The sequence below is a fragment of the Lutra lutra genome, chromosome X (genome assembly GCF_902655055.1).
Source record: "Lutra lutra chromosome X, mLutLut1.2, whole genome shotgun sequence".
NCBI lineage: Eukaryota > Metazoa > Chordata > Mammalia > Carnivora > Mustelidae > Lutra > Lutra lutra.
In genome coordinates, this window is record NC_062296.1 from 15,511,962 (window position 1) to 15,530,303 (window position 18,342).

The 18,342-nt window shown below is 44.0% G+C and overlaps 1 protein-coding gene across 2 annotated transcripts; it reads right to left on the reverse strand.

The window, feature by feature from the left end:
• Positions 1-222: 222 nt before the first annotated feature.
• On the reverse strand, positions 223-17,239 carry HTATSF1 (HIV-1 Tat specific factor 1). Of its 2 annotated transcripts, XM_047715790.1 has the most exons (10): positions 17,017-17,238; positions 16,568-16,825; positions 14,709-14,889; positions 14,014-14,061; positions 13,046-13,200; positions 10,683-10,846; positions 9,615-9,714; positions 4,178-4,267; positions 2,924-3,061; positions 223-2,485 (listed from the first exon to the last, which is right to left on the reverse strand). In XM_047715790.1, the coding sequence occupies exons 2-10, from the start codon at positions 16,751-16,753 to the stop codon at positions 1,244-1,246; spliced, it is 2,304 nt and encodes a 767-aa protein (XP_047571746.1). In that variant the 5' UTR covers positions 16,754-16,825; positions 17,017-17,238; the 3' UTR covers positions 223-1,243. The 2 variants fall into 2 exon arrangements, with proteins under 2 accessions (XP_047571746.1, XP_047571747.1); XM_047715791.1 differs by lacking the exon at positions 4,178-4,267 and having other exon boundaries at positions 17,017-17,239.
• Between the last annotated feature and the right edge of the window lie 1,103 nt (positions 17,240-18,342).

The following is an 18,342-nucleotide window of genomic DNA, read 5'->3' on the forward strand; positions in this document are numbered from 1 at the left end:
AGCAGAGAGCCCGATGCGGGGCTCGATCCCAGGACCCCGAGACCATGACCTGAGCCGAAGGCAGAGGTTTAACCCACTGGGCCACCCAGGTGCCCTGAAAATCCCGAGATTTTAAGAAATCCCAGACATTAACCACTAAATTCTCAGCCTTGGCTTGAAATACAAGGACTCTTCTTTCTTTTTTTGGTCTGAAAAGGGCAATAATTACACTTACAGACGGTATAATGAAAAAGCACCAATGCAGTTTATTTTAATGCTTCTACTTCACGAGAGTCACTTCTTAATGCTACAGCAGAAGTCAATTCACCAATACTTAATTTGGAAAGCACAATCAAGAAAGACTCCAATTTTTATTGGGACTACACAACTCAGCACAGTACTAGGCACCATGAATCTAGAACGAAAAACCAAAGTATGCATGATACAAGTAGATCTTGAACTCCAGGGGATCCATGAACCTCTGAAAAGTGTATACAAAAAAAGCTGTGTAGTGTGTGCACACATTTTTCTGGGGAAAGGTCCCATGACTTCAATCAGCTTCTCAAGGGGCCCCCACAGTACACTGGAGAATTCTAATCTCCTCCGTATTTCCAGTACCGGAAGCTGGGACCTCCGGGAGTCGACTTTCGCACATCTCAGAGTCCGTTTTCGCGGCAAGAGGGTGGGAAAGAAAACAAGTCAAAGTAGCTCGCAAGGACTAGGCAGGGAACAACTCCAGAGTGTTATTTACCTTGTAAGTTTAGTAACATGTTCTGGGGCAGGGAGGGAAACGGGGATTAAGTGCTGACGGAAGCTGGAAGCAAGAAGACTCCTACGAGCTTTAGCTTTATCAAGTCCTCACAAACACCACACTTTAGTATGAATAAAGCAACAGCAAGAATTTAAAATGCAACGTAACGCAAGTCCAGTTCTCCAGTTTCAGCATATTAACAACTTGTTTTTATTTTGGAATTATCACAAACTTCAATCAGAATACTTTAAAAAATATTACTCTGCATGCGTTTAACAAATCTGACAAAGGACGAGTACCCAGCTGACTTGCATTATACTAGGAAGTTTTACCTGAACGGCCAATTAACACAGATTTAAGATCACCAAGTACAGGTAACAGTGAAAACTTCAATGCGTTATTCTGCTGGTTTCCTACCACTAGGCACACGTTCATGTAGCACTACTAGCAATGACCCCAGAGCGCGGGCTGAACGCGGATGGAGGAAGCTCCCTACAAAGCAAGTTGAAGGGATTAAATGTCTTCGACGTCGTCGTCGCTGCTGAGGACGAAGCTGCTGCCTGTGGACAGGGGCCCTTCATCTTTCGCATTCCCCACGCCCCTCACTGTCCCTCTCTCATCGGAGTCGTCGAACAGCTTCTCACTGGAATCCTCATCGTCAAACAGCTTCCCGTTGGAATCCTCTTCTTCAAACATCTTCTCGTCCACCTCTTCATCTTCCTTTACCTCGACTCCTTCCTCGTCTTCTTTGTCGTCTGAGTCTTCAAACATCTTCTCATCAGCATCTTCGAGCCCCTTTTCATCTGCGTAGTCTTCGTCCTCTTTTTCGTCCGACTCGTCATCAAACACCTTTTCGTATGTGTCTTCCCCTTCTTCCTTGTCATCGGACTCTTCGTCAAACTCTCTCTCGGAGACCTCCTCCTCGAACACTCTTTCGGAGCTGCTATCTCCAAATTCTGACTTGTCAGAGTCATTGTCGTCGAACTCCCGATCGAGAAGGTTTTCGCCGAACTCCCTGTCAGAGCCCTCCTCCTCAAAATCCTTCTCCAGGCCGTTCTCTTCAAACTCTTTCTCGGAGCCCTCTTCGAACTGCTTTTCAGAGCAGTCATCTTCTTCGGATTCCCTTTCTGAGTCGTCTTCATCAGACTCCTTTTGGGGGCTCTCCTCCCCTTCGTACTCTTTGCTGGGGCCATCTTGGTCAGATTCCTTTTCAAGGCCATTCTCTTCATGATCATTTTTGAGCCTCTTCTTTTTGGATTCCTGTTCGGGGTCATTCTCTTTAGCCTCCGTTTTAGGACTACCTTCTTCAAACTCTTTCGCAGGACCGCCTTCTCCAGGCTCTGTCTCAGGGTAGTCATCTTCGCGCTCTCTCTTGGGGCAGCCTTCCTCAGACTCTGTCTTGACGCCACCTTCTTCAGATTCTTTCTGGGGGCAGCCTTCTTCAGCCTCTTTCTCGGGGCCACTTTCTTTGGCATCTTTCTCAGAAGCATCGCCTTCAACTTCTCCTCCATCTTCGGTTTTTTCAAACTTCTTTTCATCGATAGGTTCTTCGAATGCCATTTCATTTGCGGCTTCTTGTGCATTCATTTTCGATGTACTAGGATGCTCCGAAAAATGCCTTACCCTAGAAGGCCCTGCCCTTTCCGAAGCACAAACGGAATTCGAACGCCGAAGGCCTCTGTTGGCCTCGGGAGCATTGAGGAAAGCCTCCCATCCTCTCAGCCTCTCCTCCCTTTCCCTTGTGGTCTCTTCCACCTGTGGAGAAATGGGAATTGTCATTAAGATAAGTTTTGTGCACAAAGAAGTAATCTCTCTACATACTTCTGATACTGACACATAAGGCATCTCTTCTTAGGAAATCAGAGCATTTCCTTATCTTCAGTTTTCAAAACTTTACGTATCAGTCCACTAGAGTTGGTCTTCAAGATCATTTTTAAAAAATGCTCAATACTACAGTCCTGCAGAAATGTTTCACCAGTGAAAAAGTTAATATTTGAACTCTCTCCATGCTTCACTTATAAGCTAAAAGACTGAAACATTATTCTTTCTATGCTCTGAACACAAAGTATAATTCAGAAGTAGTATTACATTAAATAGATTGCACTGAACCCAAAACTTATCTTGAAGGACCGCTAGATCAGTGTTTGTCAGTAATGATTCAATTTATGTGCCCTTGACAGTTGCAGAATTTACCTGATAATCTGTAGTTCCATCCCACGCCTGGGCAGTGATTTGACGGCCCCCGAACCACCTTCCGTCAAGAGTCTGGATACAATAATCAGCTTCCTCTGGATCCCTGAAGGACACAGAGGCCACACCATCTGGGTGTCTCTAGAAAGGGAGGAAAAAGAAGGAATGAATGAGAAAACTAAAAATAAAACATACACATCTGACAAAACCGGTACGCAGGAGTGTTGTTTCTGATGATTTAAGCTTAAAGGTTTTATGTATGAAGCCATTTTTCCTTTGTACACCAGCCAGCGACTTGAAGCTAGCTGCTTCTTTTTTCTTCAAGATTTTATTTACTTATTTGAAAGAGAGAGAGAGAAAGAGCACATGAGCAGGGGGAGGGACGGAGGGAGAAGGAGACTCCCTGCTGAGTAGGGAGCCTGATGCAGAGCTCGATCCCAGGACCCGGCAACCATGACCCAAGCAGAAGGCAGTCGCTTAACGGACTGAGCCACCCAGGCGCCCCAAAGCTAGCTGCTTCTTTAGCTTAATCTTGTTTAGCAAGAACCAAGCACGGCGACCTCGGAAATGCTTCTGCTGACAACACCGCCTAAAGAGAAGCAAGATGGTATAGTTGTTAATGAGTGTGGACTGTCCAGTCAAATAGCCCTGGGTTTAAATTCTGGCTCTGTGCCACTTAACAGCAGAATGACCTTGAGCAAGGAGCTCGCTCAATCTCTAAAACTTCCAGCTTCCTCATCTGTAAAATGGGTATAATAGTATGCACCTACCTCAAACGATCGTGAGGATTAAAGGAGGTAACACACACAGTAGCTCATATGCAATCAATACATGGCGACTCTTTTCATTATTATGTGTTGATCTTGGAAGTACAAAGAGTAGGAACGGGAACAGACAAATATCTTGCTTGATTGTTGTTCTTCAAACATGGAGGAGGAGAATAATTCACAAAGGTGGGGAAAGGTGGGCCAACAGGGAACCACAAGGTCTCACACGTCTTTCTCGTACTTCCTTTCACCCGATCGTATACTCCAGAGTGATAGTAACGGGAAATCACCGAGGCATACCGAGTCTACCAAGGCCCTGACTTCCGAGCCACGTTCATCTAATTATTGCTAACAGAGGACTACCACAAGATAGCAGACCTACCATACAAAAACATGAATCCAAAGTCGGGGACATACTGCCACCTGGGAAGAACTTATCAAATGCAAAGAACAATTGCTTAGGGATCATTTGTCTAAGCCACAAACTTACATCAAAGAGAAGGAGCTTCCTAATTTGTCCAAACTTTGAACACTCTACTCGAAGGTCTTCTCTGATTTCATTCAGCACCAATGGATCATCCTGCAAACATACACACGATTAAAACAGATCTGCCCCCTTCTTTAAATATAAACCCTGAGAAATCAAATTTCTTGCTTTGACAAACCAGCGTACAGAAAAAGGTTTTACTTAAAAGTAGTTACTCTTATCTGCGGGCTCCAAAATTTTAAAGTCAAAACCAAATGACGTCAGATCACCAAGGCTGCAGCCGCTGCTACAGGGGTGGCCCTGCTTCCAGCTGGAGGGAACGGCTAAGCATGGCTAAGCATGGGGGGCAGCGGCGGGACCGTGCTGGAGCAGAGGGGAGGGGGGGCTGGGGAGGAGGGCTGGAAATCCCAAAGAACAGCAGCTGTAAGCGCAGGAAAAAGGTCCTCCAGCACATACAAAGTCAGACGCTGCTAATTCCTGTTCTGCACGGGCATCGTGACTGTACTGACCAGAGAGCTCTCTGCTTTGGGTTTTGCATGGATTCCTATTTACAGAAATGCTGTAATGGGGAGACATCTATCCCTTGCATTGACTAAGTGTTCTAAGATAGTTCTTTGTGCTTCCAAGATTCTATTTTAACTCACAGGGTAAACCTCCCTTATAAGGATTCCTGTTCATCTTGTCTCCTACCACACAGCAAAAGAACCACACAAAGAGCACACATAAAGAGCACACAATACATTCCTGGGGCGCCTGGGGTGCTCAGTCCATTAAGCGTCCCTTTGGCTCAGGCTGTGATCTCAAGGTCCCCGGGTCAAGCCCCATGTTGGGCTCCCTGCTCAGCAGGGAGTCTGCTTCTCCCTCTCCCTCAGCACCTGCCCCCTCCACAACTCCTGCTTGTGTGCTCGCTCGCTCTCAAATGAATAAAATCTTTAAAAAAAAAAAACATTCTTAAGCTGTTGATTTCTTGCAACTGTGAGTCTATTAGGAGCATTCAAATGCTGCTGCTTCTGGTGGTCCTGGGTTTGGGTGGACTCTCCACCCCACGACAAAAGGACTTCAGATCACCTGGAGGAATTAGCCAGTCTCTCTGCAAGTCCCGGTACATGAAAAGGGCTCACAAAATGTTACATTAGCGACCTGAATTGCAACTACACACACATATAAACAAAACATCCCACATATGAACTTCTACTGGAGTAGACTTATGCTTTTTAGGAAACATTTAACTTCATCTTGCTCACGGGTTTTTATTTTCCTCACCAACTAGAGAAGAACTGCAAAGAACAAAAAAAAAGTGCCTTTTCCCTCCTAAAGTTCTCTCAAAAAGCAACAATAAAGAGCCGGCAGGCAGATACTGACATCAAATTTAAAATAAAAGAGAATCCTAGAAATCTGAGCCTTCTAAAAGTACAGCTGGATTGCCCCCACTTATAAAATCTCATTTTGGAGAAGATGCTGTTGAGAGGAATGGGAACCGGAGCATAAAAGGCATGTGGTGGCCTTGAGGGGTGTGTGTGTGCGTGTGTGTGTGGTCATCTGCTATCAGACTGTGTGCTTTGCCAAGGTAGGAATTTGGTCTAAATGTTTCGTCTGCCTCACAGAACCCAGCACAGGTGTTTCCACATGGTGAATAGTCAATAAAAAGCTTTTTTAGAGTTAGAAAAAACCACTCCAAATACCTTAACTTTATTCACCAAGGGAAATCAGTATTATAGTAAAAACATACAAAATACTATTTCAAAATATTTAACAAATTTAAGTGTGATTCCATTGTGTGTGGGGGGGGCGGGGCGCACCACTCACACTATTTCTGTAGCAAAGTCTCAGCACTTTTTCTACAAGGATATCAGATTTTAGCCAAAATCTTCCTACACTTCCGTCTTCATTTACACCAGCTTGAAAAGCTAATACAGCGTCACTGCTGTATAGTAGCCTGAAGCTTAACGATAATAATCCCCTCCTCTAGGAAAACTCTTCAACATAGCTAAGAATGGAAAACTTCTAAACCTAACACTTGGCAAGCAACAGACTTGAGATGAAAATCAGACAGATGCACTGAAACCTTCCTGCTCAACACTCCTCATTTTTGGGGGGAGGTGGTGGTGGTCTGTTTTCCCAGAAGAAATAAACCATATTTCTCATTCCTTTCCAATCTAAACTTACACTGGCCACGATGGTGGCCGCTAACCACATGTGGCCACTGAGCACTTAAAATGTGGCTAGTTCCCATTCAGGTGTGTTCCAAGTGTGACATGAACACCAGATTTTGAAGATTTAGTACCAAAGGGTTAATGACGTAACTCATTAGTATTTTTATGTCACATGTTAAAATTAAAAATATTTTGGTTATATTGGGTTAAATAAAATTCATTATTAAGAGTAATTTCCCCTATTTTGTGTTCTAGTTAAACTGTGGCTCCTGGAAAAATCTAAGCTACGTGTGTGGCTCACATTGGGTTTGTTGGCCAGTGCTGGTGTGGAGAATGAGAAACCTGCATCTCCAACACACGGTTTTGGTTTTTCCACTCTTAGTATTCAAATTTGGCAAGTATGCAGTTTTACTTATTTATTTTTTAAAGTTTATTGATTTTTTTTAGTAACGTCTATATCCCACGTGGGGCTTGAACCCACAACCCCCAGATCAAGAGTCATACACTCTCCTGCCTGAGACAGCCAGGCACCCCCAGGCATGCCTTTTTAAATAAGGCTTTGAATTAAATATTGAAAACCCTCTGAAGTTACCTTAAAAATATTAGCCTTTGCATTGTTCACCCTGATAACCAAAGAGTATTTTTAGGTATTTTGCTTCTCACACTGGTCAACTGTTCGTGGAGTGAAAATACATTGCAGCTGCCCTCGAAAATCTAGTTTCTTTCTGACACCCCGGGAACCCGACAAGTCCGTTTCTGTTTTCACATGGAATCTTTAGTCCAGTCAAACACTCCCCTCAAAACGTCCAGTAGCACATTTTCTGGCCTCACACCCATACGAGTCCTACAGCGAGTCCTACAGCGTCTACACCAGCGGTGTCCAACAGAACCTCCTGCGGTGACAAATGAGGATCCGCATTATCGGATACAAAGGGCTGGCAGGACTGAGGAATTCCATTCTTAACTTTCTTTCATTTCGGTTACATTTAAATAACCACATGCGGCCGGAGTCTACCCTACTGGACAGTCACTACGCTGGACAGATTTATACTGATGCACTTTGAAGTTCAGGTCCGCAGAGACCAGGAACAAAAACTTGGTCTCTTTCTCCCTCTGCCCCCCACCCCACCGCTCGCGTGCACGTTTGCTCTCTCTTTTAAAGCAAATAAATCAACCTTCAAAAAAAAAAAAAAAACCACCAAATGCATGACAAGATTCCTCTGTCTGACAGGCTCTCATGGAGCTGGCAGACCGCACAAGGGCAGGCAGACAGGCGGACAGGGACAGCACCCGAATTGATTTCCTTCATTTGCAAAGATGCTCAAGAGAAAACGTGTTATCCGAGGAGTGAGGCAAAGCACTCTGCCTCGTAACAGGGCTATCGTACAATCATTCTTTCACTTTTTCTTCATATAAATATTGAGGGTCTGTAAAATAAATACATATTGAGGGCCTACTGTATACCAGGCACGATTCTAACCGCTGGGAATCCAACAGCAAACGAGGGGGACGGAGCCCTGGCTCTCACGGAGCTCACATTCTAGCAGAGGAGATCCGGTTATTTCGGGTAATGATAAACGTTATGAACAGGTTTTCAAACTGGTATCAATGAAAATAGAAGTGTAAGATGACTTAGGCTCAACAAGTAATTTAAAGGCTCTCTAACTCCAAGGTGAAGTTTACACGAAAAACAGTTAAGAGCATTGAAAAAAGAACAAAGAGGTTACAAGCGTGAACCTTCTATCCTTAAAGCGATCCACTGGAGGAATTTGTAGGGGTCAAAATAAAGTGAAGGTGGCTTTTCAGAGGAAAGGACGCTCGTGAAGCTTGGGAAAACGAAGTCTGCACAATGTAATCACCAGATTCAGGTTAGGTGGTCAATGAGCAAGGCAGGGGGCAAAACACACATACCTAATTATGCTACAGACTTCTACTTACCGAGGCTCCAGATAATCTGCCTTAAGTTTGCATTAACATTCACATTCGAGCATTGCAAGTATGGAACGCGTGCATCAAGGATGTAAGTCATAGACGTTAACAGGTCATGTAATTTTGAAAAAGGCAGTTATACGTGGCGGATAAAATGAGATGAACTGTAAGAAATCTGGGCCTGTAGCTAGTAGACCAGACACCCTGATCCAGTTACAAATTCCTCTCAAATCCCTACCTAGCAGGGAAAATGTTTCAAAGTCTGTTTCAAGATTCTTCAGAATTCTACTCAGAAGGGACATCCAATGTTACAAATTGACCACATGTATCTCTCCAGTGACCTTGAAAGATATGCAGACCCCCTGGGTACACCATGAGCCCAGGGTACACCATGAACCCTATCATATCACTACTGGCCCCGATAAGCTCCACAGACCACTCTGGGGTCCTCTACGAAGGGGCTACAATGAAAGTGGTGTTCTTACTGTTTCAATGCACAGAAGGACTAAGAGGGGGCTTCAGGTGCAACCAGATCATTTGTAAACCTGGAGTTGTACAGTACGAAATTTTTTTTTTTCTCGTGTGTTCTCTTTACGGTTACTTGTTGCCTTTCTCTATCTCGAGTGTAGCTGGTGATCATTACTTTCAGATTCCAGGCAGAGAATAAAGCCTTGTTCTTCCACAAATGCGGCCACGGGTCTGTGGGAAACACTGACCAGGGTAAGAGGCAGGAGGCAGTGCAAGGCGCCGCGGCGGCGGTCTAGGCCTTGTACACCTCCTGCACCCCCCAGCACCTCGTTCTGCAGTCACTTTCACTTGCTGCTCTTAGTAAGAAGTTTACATGGACAGTAAGTATCATGAAGTCCTCCCGATAGCCACGAAGGCACTGTGTACAAGTCAGGTCTCGAAAAGCCACCATCACCATTTAAATATCGGGAGCCGTACTTCATGAACCCGAGGGTTTTTTTTGTTTTGTTTTTTTAAAGGATCAGATTTATAGTCCCAAAGTGAAGTTCTCATTTGCAAGTGGGAAATGACTCCCCACCAAAACCAGCCTGTCCTTGGGGAAATGCACTCAAAATCCGCAAGCAGTGCCCAGAAATCGTTCAGTGATCATGTTTTTATAATGATTTCCTCAAGTCGCTGCCACATGCAGCCGGAGTGTGGGCATTAAACGGTGTTCCCTGGGGAACTAGAAGGACACTCTGATGGACTCTTACTTTGCTCTATTTTCCTACCTTGCCAGCTATGTGGTTGTGTAGGATGGGGGCAGGAGCCACACGGGGGTGAGGCAAGCTTTGGGCTCCCTTGAAAGAAAGCACATCAACATTTTCATCAGCGGGAGTATCACCTCCTACCTCAAAATCCATCGGATGGAACATATTTTTGATGATGACGACTCGCTCGTGGCGCATTCGGGATGGGCCAGCCCGTCTCTCAGGTCTCCAGTCCAACTGCCTAATGTGATAAAGCAGGAACAAGAAACTCAATTTTGTTTCATACTTGTGGGAGAGGAGAAAAGGAGCTGCTACAATCCTCCTTTATCGAGTACTTAATGATACTAATTATTTGATTCCAAAACACCTGTATGTAGGTTAGTCCCAGTTCCCACTGGGAGACTTTTTGAAGTAGTAACAGTGATGGGTGGCTCAAAGACGGACCCAGGGTCTGAAATCCCCAGAGTGGATCTTTTCTCAGAACTGCAGTCTGGTTACAAACATTCTAATAAGACTCTTAAAGGAAAGTGCCAATTATTTAGTATTTCTGTCTGGTATGCACGACTACACTTTGAGGGCAAAAAGTAAGTTCAAAATTGTATTGGGTTTTCGGCATTTTATGATCACACTGAAGTATGTAAAACTACTCTGCTACACAATCTTAAATTTTACTGGACAGGTATTCATATAAAATTGGTAGGGATCTAGTCTAACTATCCCTGTAAAAACTACAGGCAATCACAACTCAACTCTTGTGTGATCACCGTATCTTTGGTTCGAGCAGTGTTAGAAATGTTCTCAGAACCCACTCCGATAAAAGAAAGTACTTAATGCTTTAGCTCCCGGGGGAGCTGCTGTCAATCCACATCAAAAATGAACTAAGGGCTCTGCTACACAAGCCTAAACTATTTTATTTAGTCTGATGTTTGGCTTCTTCCAAAGAGATGGCCCTCTCATCTCACTGAAGCCCGTGAGGTATTACAAGTAAATGCCCCAGAAAAGGAAAAAAAAAAAAAAAAAAAAAAAAAAACGCCATTGCCAGATCATTCTACGGTACAGATAATTGAAGGTTTCTGATGATCTAATGAAATTCTTTGAAAATAATATATACGTACATCTGATGGAAAAGAACTAGGCAGGGGGCTATACCAAAGACACACTCTAGGATATTTATATGAAATCTTTCAAAAAGGGAAAAACGACACAAACTTCTGTTGCAGAGACAGCTTTTTCTTGTAGTCTTTGCACTTCTTCTTCTTCTTTGAGGCATCGTATTCCCCCTTCAGCTGAAACTTGGCCACTTCAACATGTAATTTGTAGCCTCTAATTTCATCTTCATCCAAAAGTTTTAATGCGAGATCCACAGATTCCCTCTTTGTAAAGGTAAAATGAGAGAGTCAGGAATTTACATGCTGCAATGAAACTCTGGGAGGTTTTTTTGGATGAACGAGACTATACATACAATAAAGATTTCATCATAACTACCTCCTTTGAGATAAAGAACTCTAGGCTGCCTTATCAGGAAACCTGCACTCTAGACACAGCTGTCCTCAACCAGCTTTGTGAACTTGGGCAAGTTATTCAATTTCTTCATCTGTAAAATGGGAAGAAATATGCCTTCTTTGCAGGGTTCTTGACAAAATCAAATGGAAGAATGCACATAAAGGATAGGGACTGGCATATAGCAGGTGCCCAATAAATTACATTATTATTGGAATAGTTAGTACTGCCTCTTGGAGTCTCAATTTCTCAAGGAGGCAGATGGACTTGTGTGATTTCTAAGGTACATTCCAGTTTTAGAAATCTAAAGTATTCCCTCTTAAAAGACTAGATGACTCGAAGAACTGGGGATAGCACAGCCAGCCTTTCATTGCTTTGTTCACCTATTAAAATGTAGGTCTGTGACATAATGTGAAGATGATTATCTGACGACTTGTATATTAAATACATTTGTGGATTCTGTCAGCCCTATGCAGAGTCAAAGATCTGAGGACCTGAGGAAAACAAAAAATAACTGAACTTAGCTGCACAATCAAATATGGATCTTAGAACAATTATGTATCTTTAAAAGATTGTATTTAGAGAGAGACAGTGCATGCCCATGAGCATGTGAGCATGAGTGGGTGGGGAGAAGGAGAGGAGGAAAAGAGGGGAGGGAAGGAGGAGGGGAGGAGGGAAGGAGGAAGAAAGGAGGAGAGGAGAGGAAGAGCAGAGTGGGAGAAAGAGGGAGGGCTCCACACTGAGTACAGAGCCCAACGTGGGGCTCCATCTCACAACCCTGAAATCATGAACTGATCTGAAACCAAGGGTGAGATGTTTAATCGACTGAGCCACCCAGGTGTCCCTTAGTTATATTTTTTGGGAACTTAATTTACTGGTTGGCCAATCTTGTACTTTTTATCAACTTACTCAAAACCCCATTTTTTCCTCTTTGAAAAAGTAGAAAATCCAATCAAACTGCCTAAGAATCTGTTCACAGATTTTTAATAACCCTTGAAGAACTTGTAAAACTCTCACCTCTCCTTGTATTTGAAAATTATTTACTACCTGTAACGGCCATACTCATGGATGGCCCATTCACATTCAAGAACCAGATTCAAAACCTATCTTCCAAAAAGCTGTTGGCTTCACCCTACCCCTTTCTGATTTCACCGAAATGCTGTACACTCAACAACACACCTGTGGTGTTGGTACTGTTGTTTAGTAAGTTTGATTTTACTTTGTAATTATCTTCACCTTCCTTGACATAGGTACACGTCATCATTGTGCACATTTCTCCTGCATTCTACGATAATGCATAAAACATACCCCTAAGGTGAGAGAGGTTCTGGAAATGGTGCCTGTCTTTGACACTGAGCTTTCCCCGTGCAATTAACCGAGGGGGCCATGAACACGTAAAGTTCTGCAAATTTCTATTACTACCGATCTCTCTTCTCTCCCATTCCAAATACATTTCAAAGAGCAAGCACGGCTATCCTCTCCTTCACGGCTGAATTCAAGGCTCAGAAAACTTTTTTGTAAAGGGCCAGTTAGTAAGTATTTTAGGCTTTGTGGGCCATGTGGTATGCGCTGCAACCACTCAGCTCCACTGCTGAAACACAAAAGCAGCCCCCGACGAATGAGTCAAGGAATGAAGGAATGTGGCCGCGTTCGATAAAACCGTATTTACAAAAATAAGCAGCAGGCTGGAGTTTGCCGGATCCCAGTCTCATTCATTCCAGTAGGTGAATGAAATGTTACCGCCTTTCTTTGCTTTGTGGATTTTTAAAATGTGTTCTGAGTCAATTATATGCGATAGAGTCCTAAAGAGATCTCTGCGGTGAGAATTCTTTCAAGACAAAAGCAGCACTTCAGGCACTAACTTACATAATACCTTGGCCTGAGAACGCATTTTCCTACTACAAATAAATAACCTCACCAATGCGATACACACTGGCACAATCTGAAATTTTAGTTTTCTTCACATCCTGTTCTGCGTAGTTCTGTCTTGGTTACCATCTATACGAAATTATAGCCCTGATTCCTGAGTTATAAATGGAAATACAAGAAACTTATCTGACCACATAACTGACCTTCAAATAACAGCAAAGACCATCTCCTTTAAGATTTCCTTGATTATCTTTGTACAGTTTGACCTTAAATTCTTCCGTTTGAGGATCTCTCATTATAATGCCAAACTTGGACATGAGCTGTATAAATTCATCCACTGTAATGTCTGGAGGCAAACCTGTAACATTAGGGAGAAAATCACAAAGGCATGTACAGTAACAGTGTAGGTTACTTAAGCATTCTACCAATTAGAAATCTATACAATTTAGATGAGCTCAAATCTGATTTTTTAAATGTCTGTAAAAAATCTCACACCTATAGAATTGAGGAAATGTCATGTTTCAATGTGTTCAAATATACACTAAAATCATGTTCTGCGGGCTGCCTGGGTGGCTCAGTCATTAAGCACCTGCCTTCGGCTCAGGTCACGATCCCAGGGTCCTGGGATAGAGCCCTCTGTCAGGCTCTCTGCTCCGCGGGAAGCAGGCTTCTCCCTCTCCCACTCCCCCTGCTTGTGTTCCCTCTCTCGCTGTGTCTCTCTCTCTCTCAAATAAATAAATGAAATCTTTTTAAAATATCGTGTTCTGCTTAAGCCTTCTATCACTGTAGGGGCAGACTGCCCTAAGTTACCTACAGCAGACAGAAAGGATGGCATACAAAATTGTATGCTTGTCATGTTTCTTAGTTTTGTAATAAACAAAAACACACCCCTTACCAATGTCAACTGCTGAACGAAAAAAAAAAAAGGGCACAATGATAAAAAAACAGATTTTAGAGAAGTTGAAAAGTATAAACCACTTCATGAAAAATCTCAAACCATCAAGTATTTTCTACTCTAAATTTGTTTAAAAGAGGTGGGAGGGGTGCCTGGCTGGCTCAGTCGGTAGAGCACAACTCTTGGTCTAAGGGTGGTGAGTGAGTTCACACCCCATGGTGGGTGTGGAGCCTACTTAAAATAAACAAACAAATAAAAATTAAAAAGTACACATACCAGACACATATACATTTGTATTTCTGTCTTCTTCAACGTGAAACCATCCTAAAAATCAAAATTAAAAAAAAAAAACACATGCAAGAAAAGGTAAGAGTCACATTATGAAATCTTGACAATGCAGCAGTTTCTTGAAACTTCCAGGACTTTTCTTACCCTTAGAACAAGAGAGACTAACTCAAATCACTGTCCAGCTTTCAAAGTATTTGGATCTTTGGACATTAGATTAGTTTCAAAGTCCTGTCTACAAAAGGATGGCTAGTTATCCTGGTTCTTTATGATTCTGATACTACCTTAAAAAGAAAAAAACTCATCCTTGCACTGATTTTAGGCCCTGCATGCGTAAGTTGCTTCTGATTCCAATCTACTGTGTTAGACATGGCCACGCTGAGGCAAAATTGCCTTGAGTTCAATTTAATTAAGCTCAAAAAATATAAGAAAATTATCTTACAAACAGAACTTTTGATCACAGCTCATTTTGCAAAGGAAAAAACTGAGGCACAGAATTGAAACAGCCTACCCAATGCCCACAAATTAGTGTGAGAGTCACTATATGAACTCAAATAATTAAAAAAAAAAAACCCTCATCTTATGGTTCCTTCAAAACTACTGTAATTCTCCAAACAGTAACCATATATACACATACTAACATTTAAAATTTTCACATTCCTGTTTTGCAAGCTAAATCCACTTGCCTGATTCAGCCTTTCTCTTTTCTCCCCTCTTTTTGGGATCACTGGGTTCAGGGGTTTTTCTTTGTGGAGGTTCTTCTGTAGTCCTAGCACTGACTTCTTGTACATCTGCAGTAGAGCTAGATGCCCCATCGTTAGAAAAGCCATAATTGGCCTGATATGTAGCAATGAAATCCTCAGTGATCTAAACAAAAAATTCAATACACACACAGATAACAGAAATTCAAAAATGATTTCTTCCCATAAAAAGTTTACACAGTGTTAAATTTCAGCATATTTGTTTATATAACTGAACAGAGAAGTGCTTCTGCAGATAACGGTTGTAGTAAATGGTGTAAATGGCAGAGTAGTCACCTTATGTGAAAAATGTGCATAAAATGATAAAAAAATAAGAAATGGGTATTTGGGTTATCAGCACAAAATTCTAAGATACTACTGGAATTTTAAGTGACGTTGGCACATTTTCTCGTTGTTTAATTTATAAATCACTACCTCTCTACAGTCTACCTGACTAGGGCTACAAGTACATACAATAAAGGAAATACCAGATAACAATAAAACAGAACAAAAACCAACAGTCAACTAATAATCTAATACCAGGACCAATTTTTCTTTTGGATAGAGATACACAAAAGTATACACACAGTAAATATTTGATTATTTGCAGGCAGACAGCACGCAGAATGGAACTGATCTGGTAAAAAGAGACGGGGGCTAACAACTGTAAAACTAATGTTTATTTTAACTCCATCACTAATTAAAATCACACTATCATTTAGCGTCAGAAGAAACTAAGAACGAATTCAACTCATATCTATATTCCCGGCTTTTAGGGGGGAAAAAAATAAAGCACAGTTGCACAATGAAATAAATGGGAGTTCTTCCTTCATTCTGGTCAATGTTACGCACACATAGGAGTGGGGAAAATTTTAAACTCACAGTTCCAAGAGGTATGGGCTTCCATAACATAAAAAGATAACGGTCACAAATCAATCCATTATCAGACTACTGTTAAAGGTACTCAGAAACCAAATGTGCTCTGAAGCTGGCACGACCAGTACAAGCAAAATCATAAATTTAACAACGTGGAGGGAATGGAGCATACACACCTATACACAATGGAAAATAAAAAAGTTGAAATAAATAATTTTAAGGGTAGCCGACGAATTACACAATGGAGACACGGTTTATATTACCAGCCTGCAAGTCCATTAGTGTGCTCCTAGTATCTTTTTCCACCCACATGAGACTTTGATTAACAGGGTACTTTTACCCCAAAGTTTACAGAACCAAGTTAACACCAGTTACTTTACTTTGAAGCTGAAATAAAATACTTAACAATTTCCAAGCGCTCTAAACAAACATACATAGATCTTCTCCACCCCTATTCTGCACCTGTGGTTTCATGGTGCAAGACAAAGTTCAATCCCTAAAGAGATATACACCGCTACTTTTTTTCAAACCGAGAAGCTGCCTTTTGCACAAGGTACGTAAGCTAAACAAACAGCAGAATTCCTAGGATAAGTGAGGTTGGCTATCTGAGATTAACAGCTACTAAATTTGCTCCTGGTGTTTTTCCTCTTTGCAATAAAAAGCAGTCATCGGTGCAATAACCAACTGTGACCTTCACAGACAAAATTAACAAGCCATAGAAAAGACTTAAGAATTAAATCACACTTAAGACATCTCTGTAAAGATTTACGTTTCTCTATACATCGATTCTGCAACAGAAACAACAAAAAGAAACGTCACTATCCATGGGGCTCTAACTCAGGACCTCAGCAAAGAAAACGGAAAAGGGGCGCCTCGCGAGGCTGGCCAGGCGGGCCCGCGCTGCACTGGCGCCCGTGCCCCTCTCCTACCTTGGGGAACCAAGCCTTCTTGTCCAGGTCCCACTCATAGGGGGTGTCAGCGGGCTGCTGCCCGAAAGAATCGGGTTCTCCAGTGGGATCCTTCTGGGTGTCGCCGTCCTTGGCGTCGCCGTACAATTCTTGCATTCGCAACTGCTCATCAAACTCGTCGTTCCCATCCAAGTTGTTGCCGCTCATGTTGCCGACTTAGGCAAGGGACAGGCTTTGCGCAAGCAAAGAGGAGCACTGAGGCCGAGATGCAGCCGGAGGCTAACAGAGAAAGGGAGGTTAGCCGCACTCGGCCCGCGTCCCGCCGCCCCCCGGCACGCCTCCCAGCGGCGCCCCAGCAGCCTCTGGGAGGTCGGGGCCGCCCGGCGCCCGCACCGCCCCCCGCTCCGCCCGCCCTCCCGCCGCGCGCGCGCGCGCGCCGCAGCTTGCAGCCCCGCCGCGCCGCCGCCCACCTGGCTCGCTCCACCGGGCCTCGGCGCAGCGGCTCGACCCAAGGCGTGGCGGGAGCGCGCACGCGCGCCGCCGCCGCCGACCGGGTTTGAGACGCCTGCAGCCCCCGCGGCTCCCGCGGCCCCCACGGCCCTCGCGCCAACGTCAGGAGATTGCTGGAAAACTGAGGCCCGCTCAGGCTGACGCAGTCGCCATTGTCGGCACGTCGCGACGTCGCGGGTCGCGCTGACACGCCTCCAGTGGCGTCAACAAGCGCCGACGCGGGCAGGCGGGCGGGCGGTGCTAGGTCCTATGGGCGGGGCGTCGGGGAGGGGCGCGCGCGGGTCGCGCGCCGGTGTCAGGCGCCGTAGCCCACCCGGCCTCCCGGGCGGGGGCGGTGCGGGGGCCCGCGGCGCCTGGGGACCTTGGGTTCCGCGGGGGCTGCGGCGGGCGGCGGGCGGCAGCCGGGGGCGTGGGAATATTCCCACTCGGCGGGCGCCATCTTGGGGGAGTGGATGGGGCGGGCGGGATGGGTTTGTGTTCCTGAGAAAAAGCTGGGCCTCCTTTCCCCGTTCCTCTTGGGAACCGCTTGTTCTTTATGATTTCCCTATGATCGGCCCTGGCTCTTGGTCACGTTCTTGGCCTAAGCTCCTAGCACAGGGTGTGGTGTCTAGTGCGTATTGGGTGAGTGAGTGAGTGAGTGAATGAATGAATGAATGAATGAACGAACGAACGAACGAACGATGGGTGGGAACCAACCTTACTTTCCCAGCCTCTGGCCCCTCCTTTATCTCTCTGGTACCTTCTCATGCTGGAGATCAACTCTGGAAAGACAGGGGTTGGTGGAGGGGGCAGCAGTTGCCTTCCTCTTGAACACCATGATTCAGAGGTGCTCATGCTCCAAACCTGAAACTTAAAACCTCCAAGTATCTAAGCACCACCTTTACTGGCCCAGTAACTTCGGGTTTTTTGTCTTTCTTTTAGAAAAGCCCGGGATATTTTCCTTCTATACAGCTTTTCCCCCAAATTACATATTTATCGTAGAAAATAAAGAGGTTTGTAATTTTTTTTTATAGGGCAGATAATTTATTGAACAACCAAGTGCCAGGGTCTGTGCTAGGCTCTGGAGAGCCAGCCGTCAACAAGACGGGCACCGCTTAAGGGAGACACACTTGTTTATGTACATGATTCTTTTCCATACTTGTTGCACAAAAAACAACCGTTTTAAAGGTTTTGTTAATTCCTTTAAAATTAACAATAGTAAACCCATTATGTATAAAGGTAAAAATTTAAATTTAAACCAGATTTGAGGGTGGGGGAAACCTTACCAGAAGAAAGTTCTGCAATTC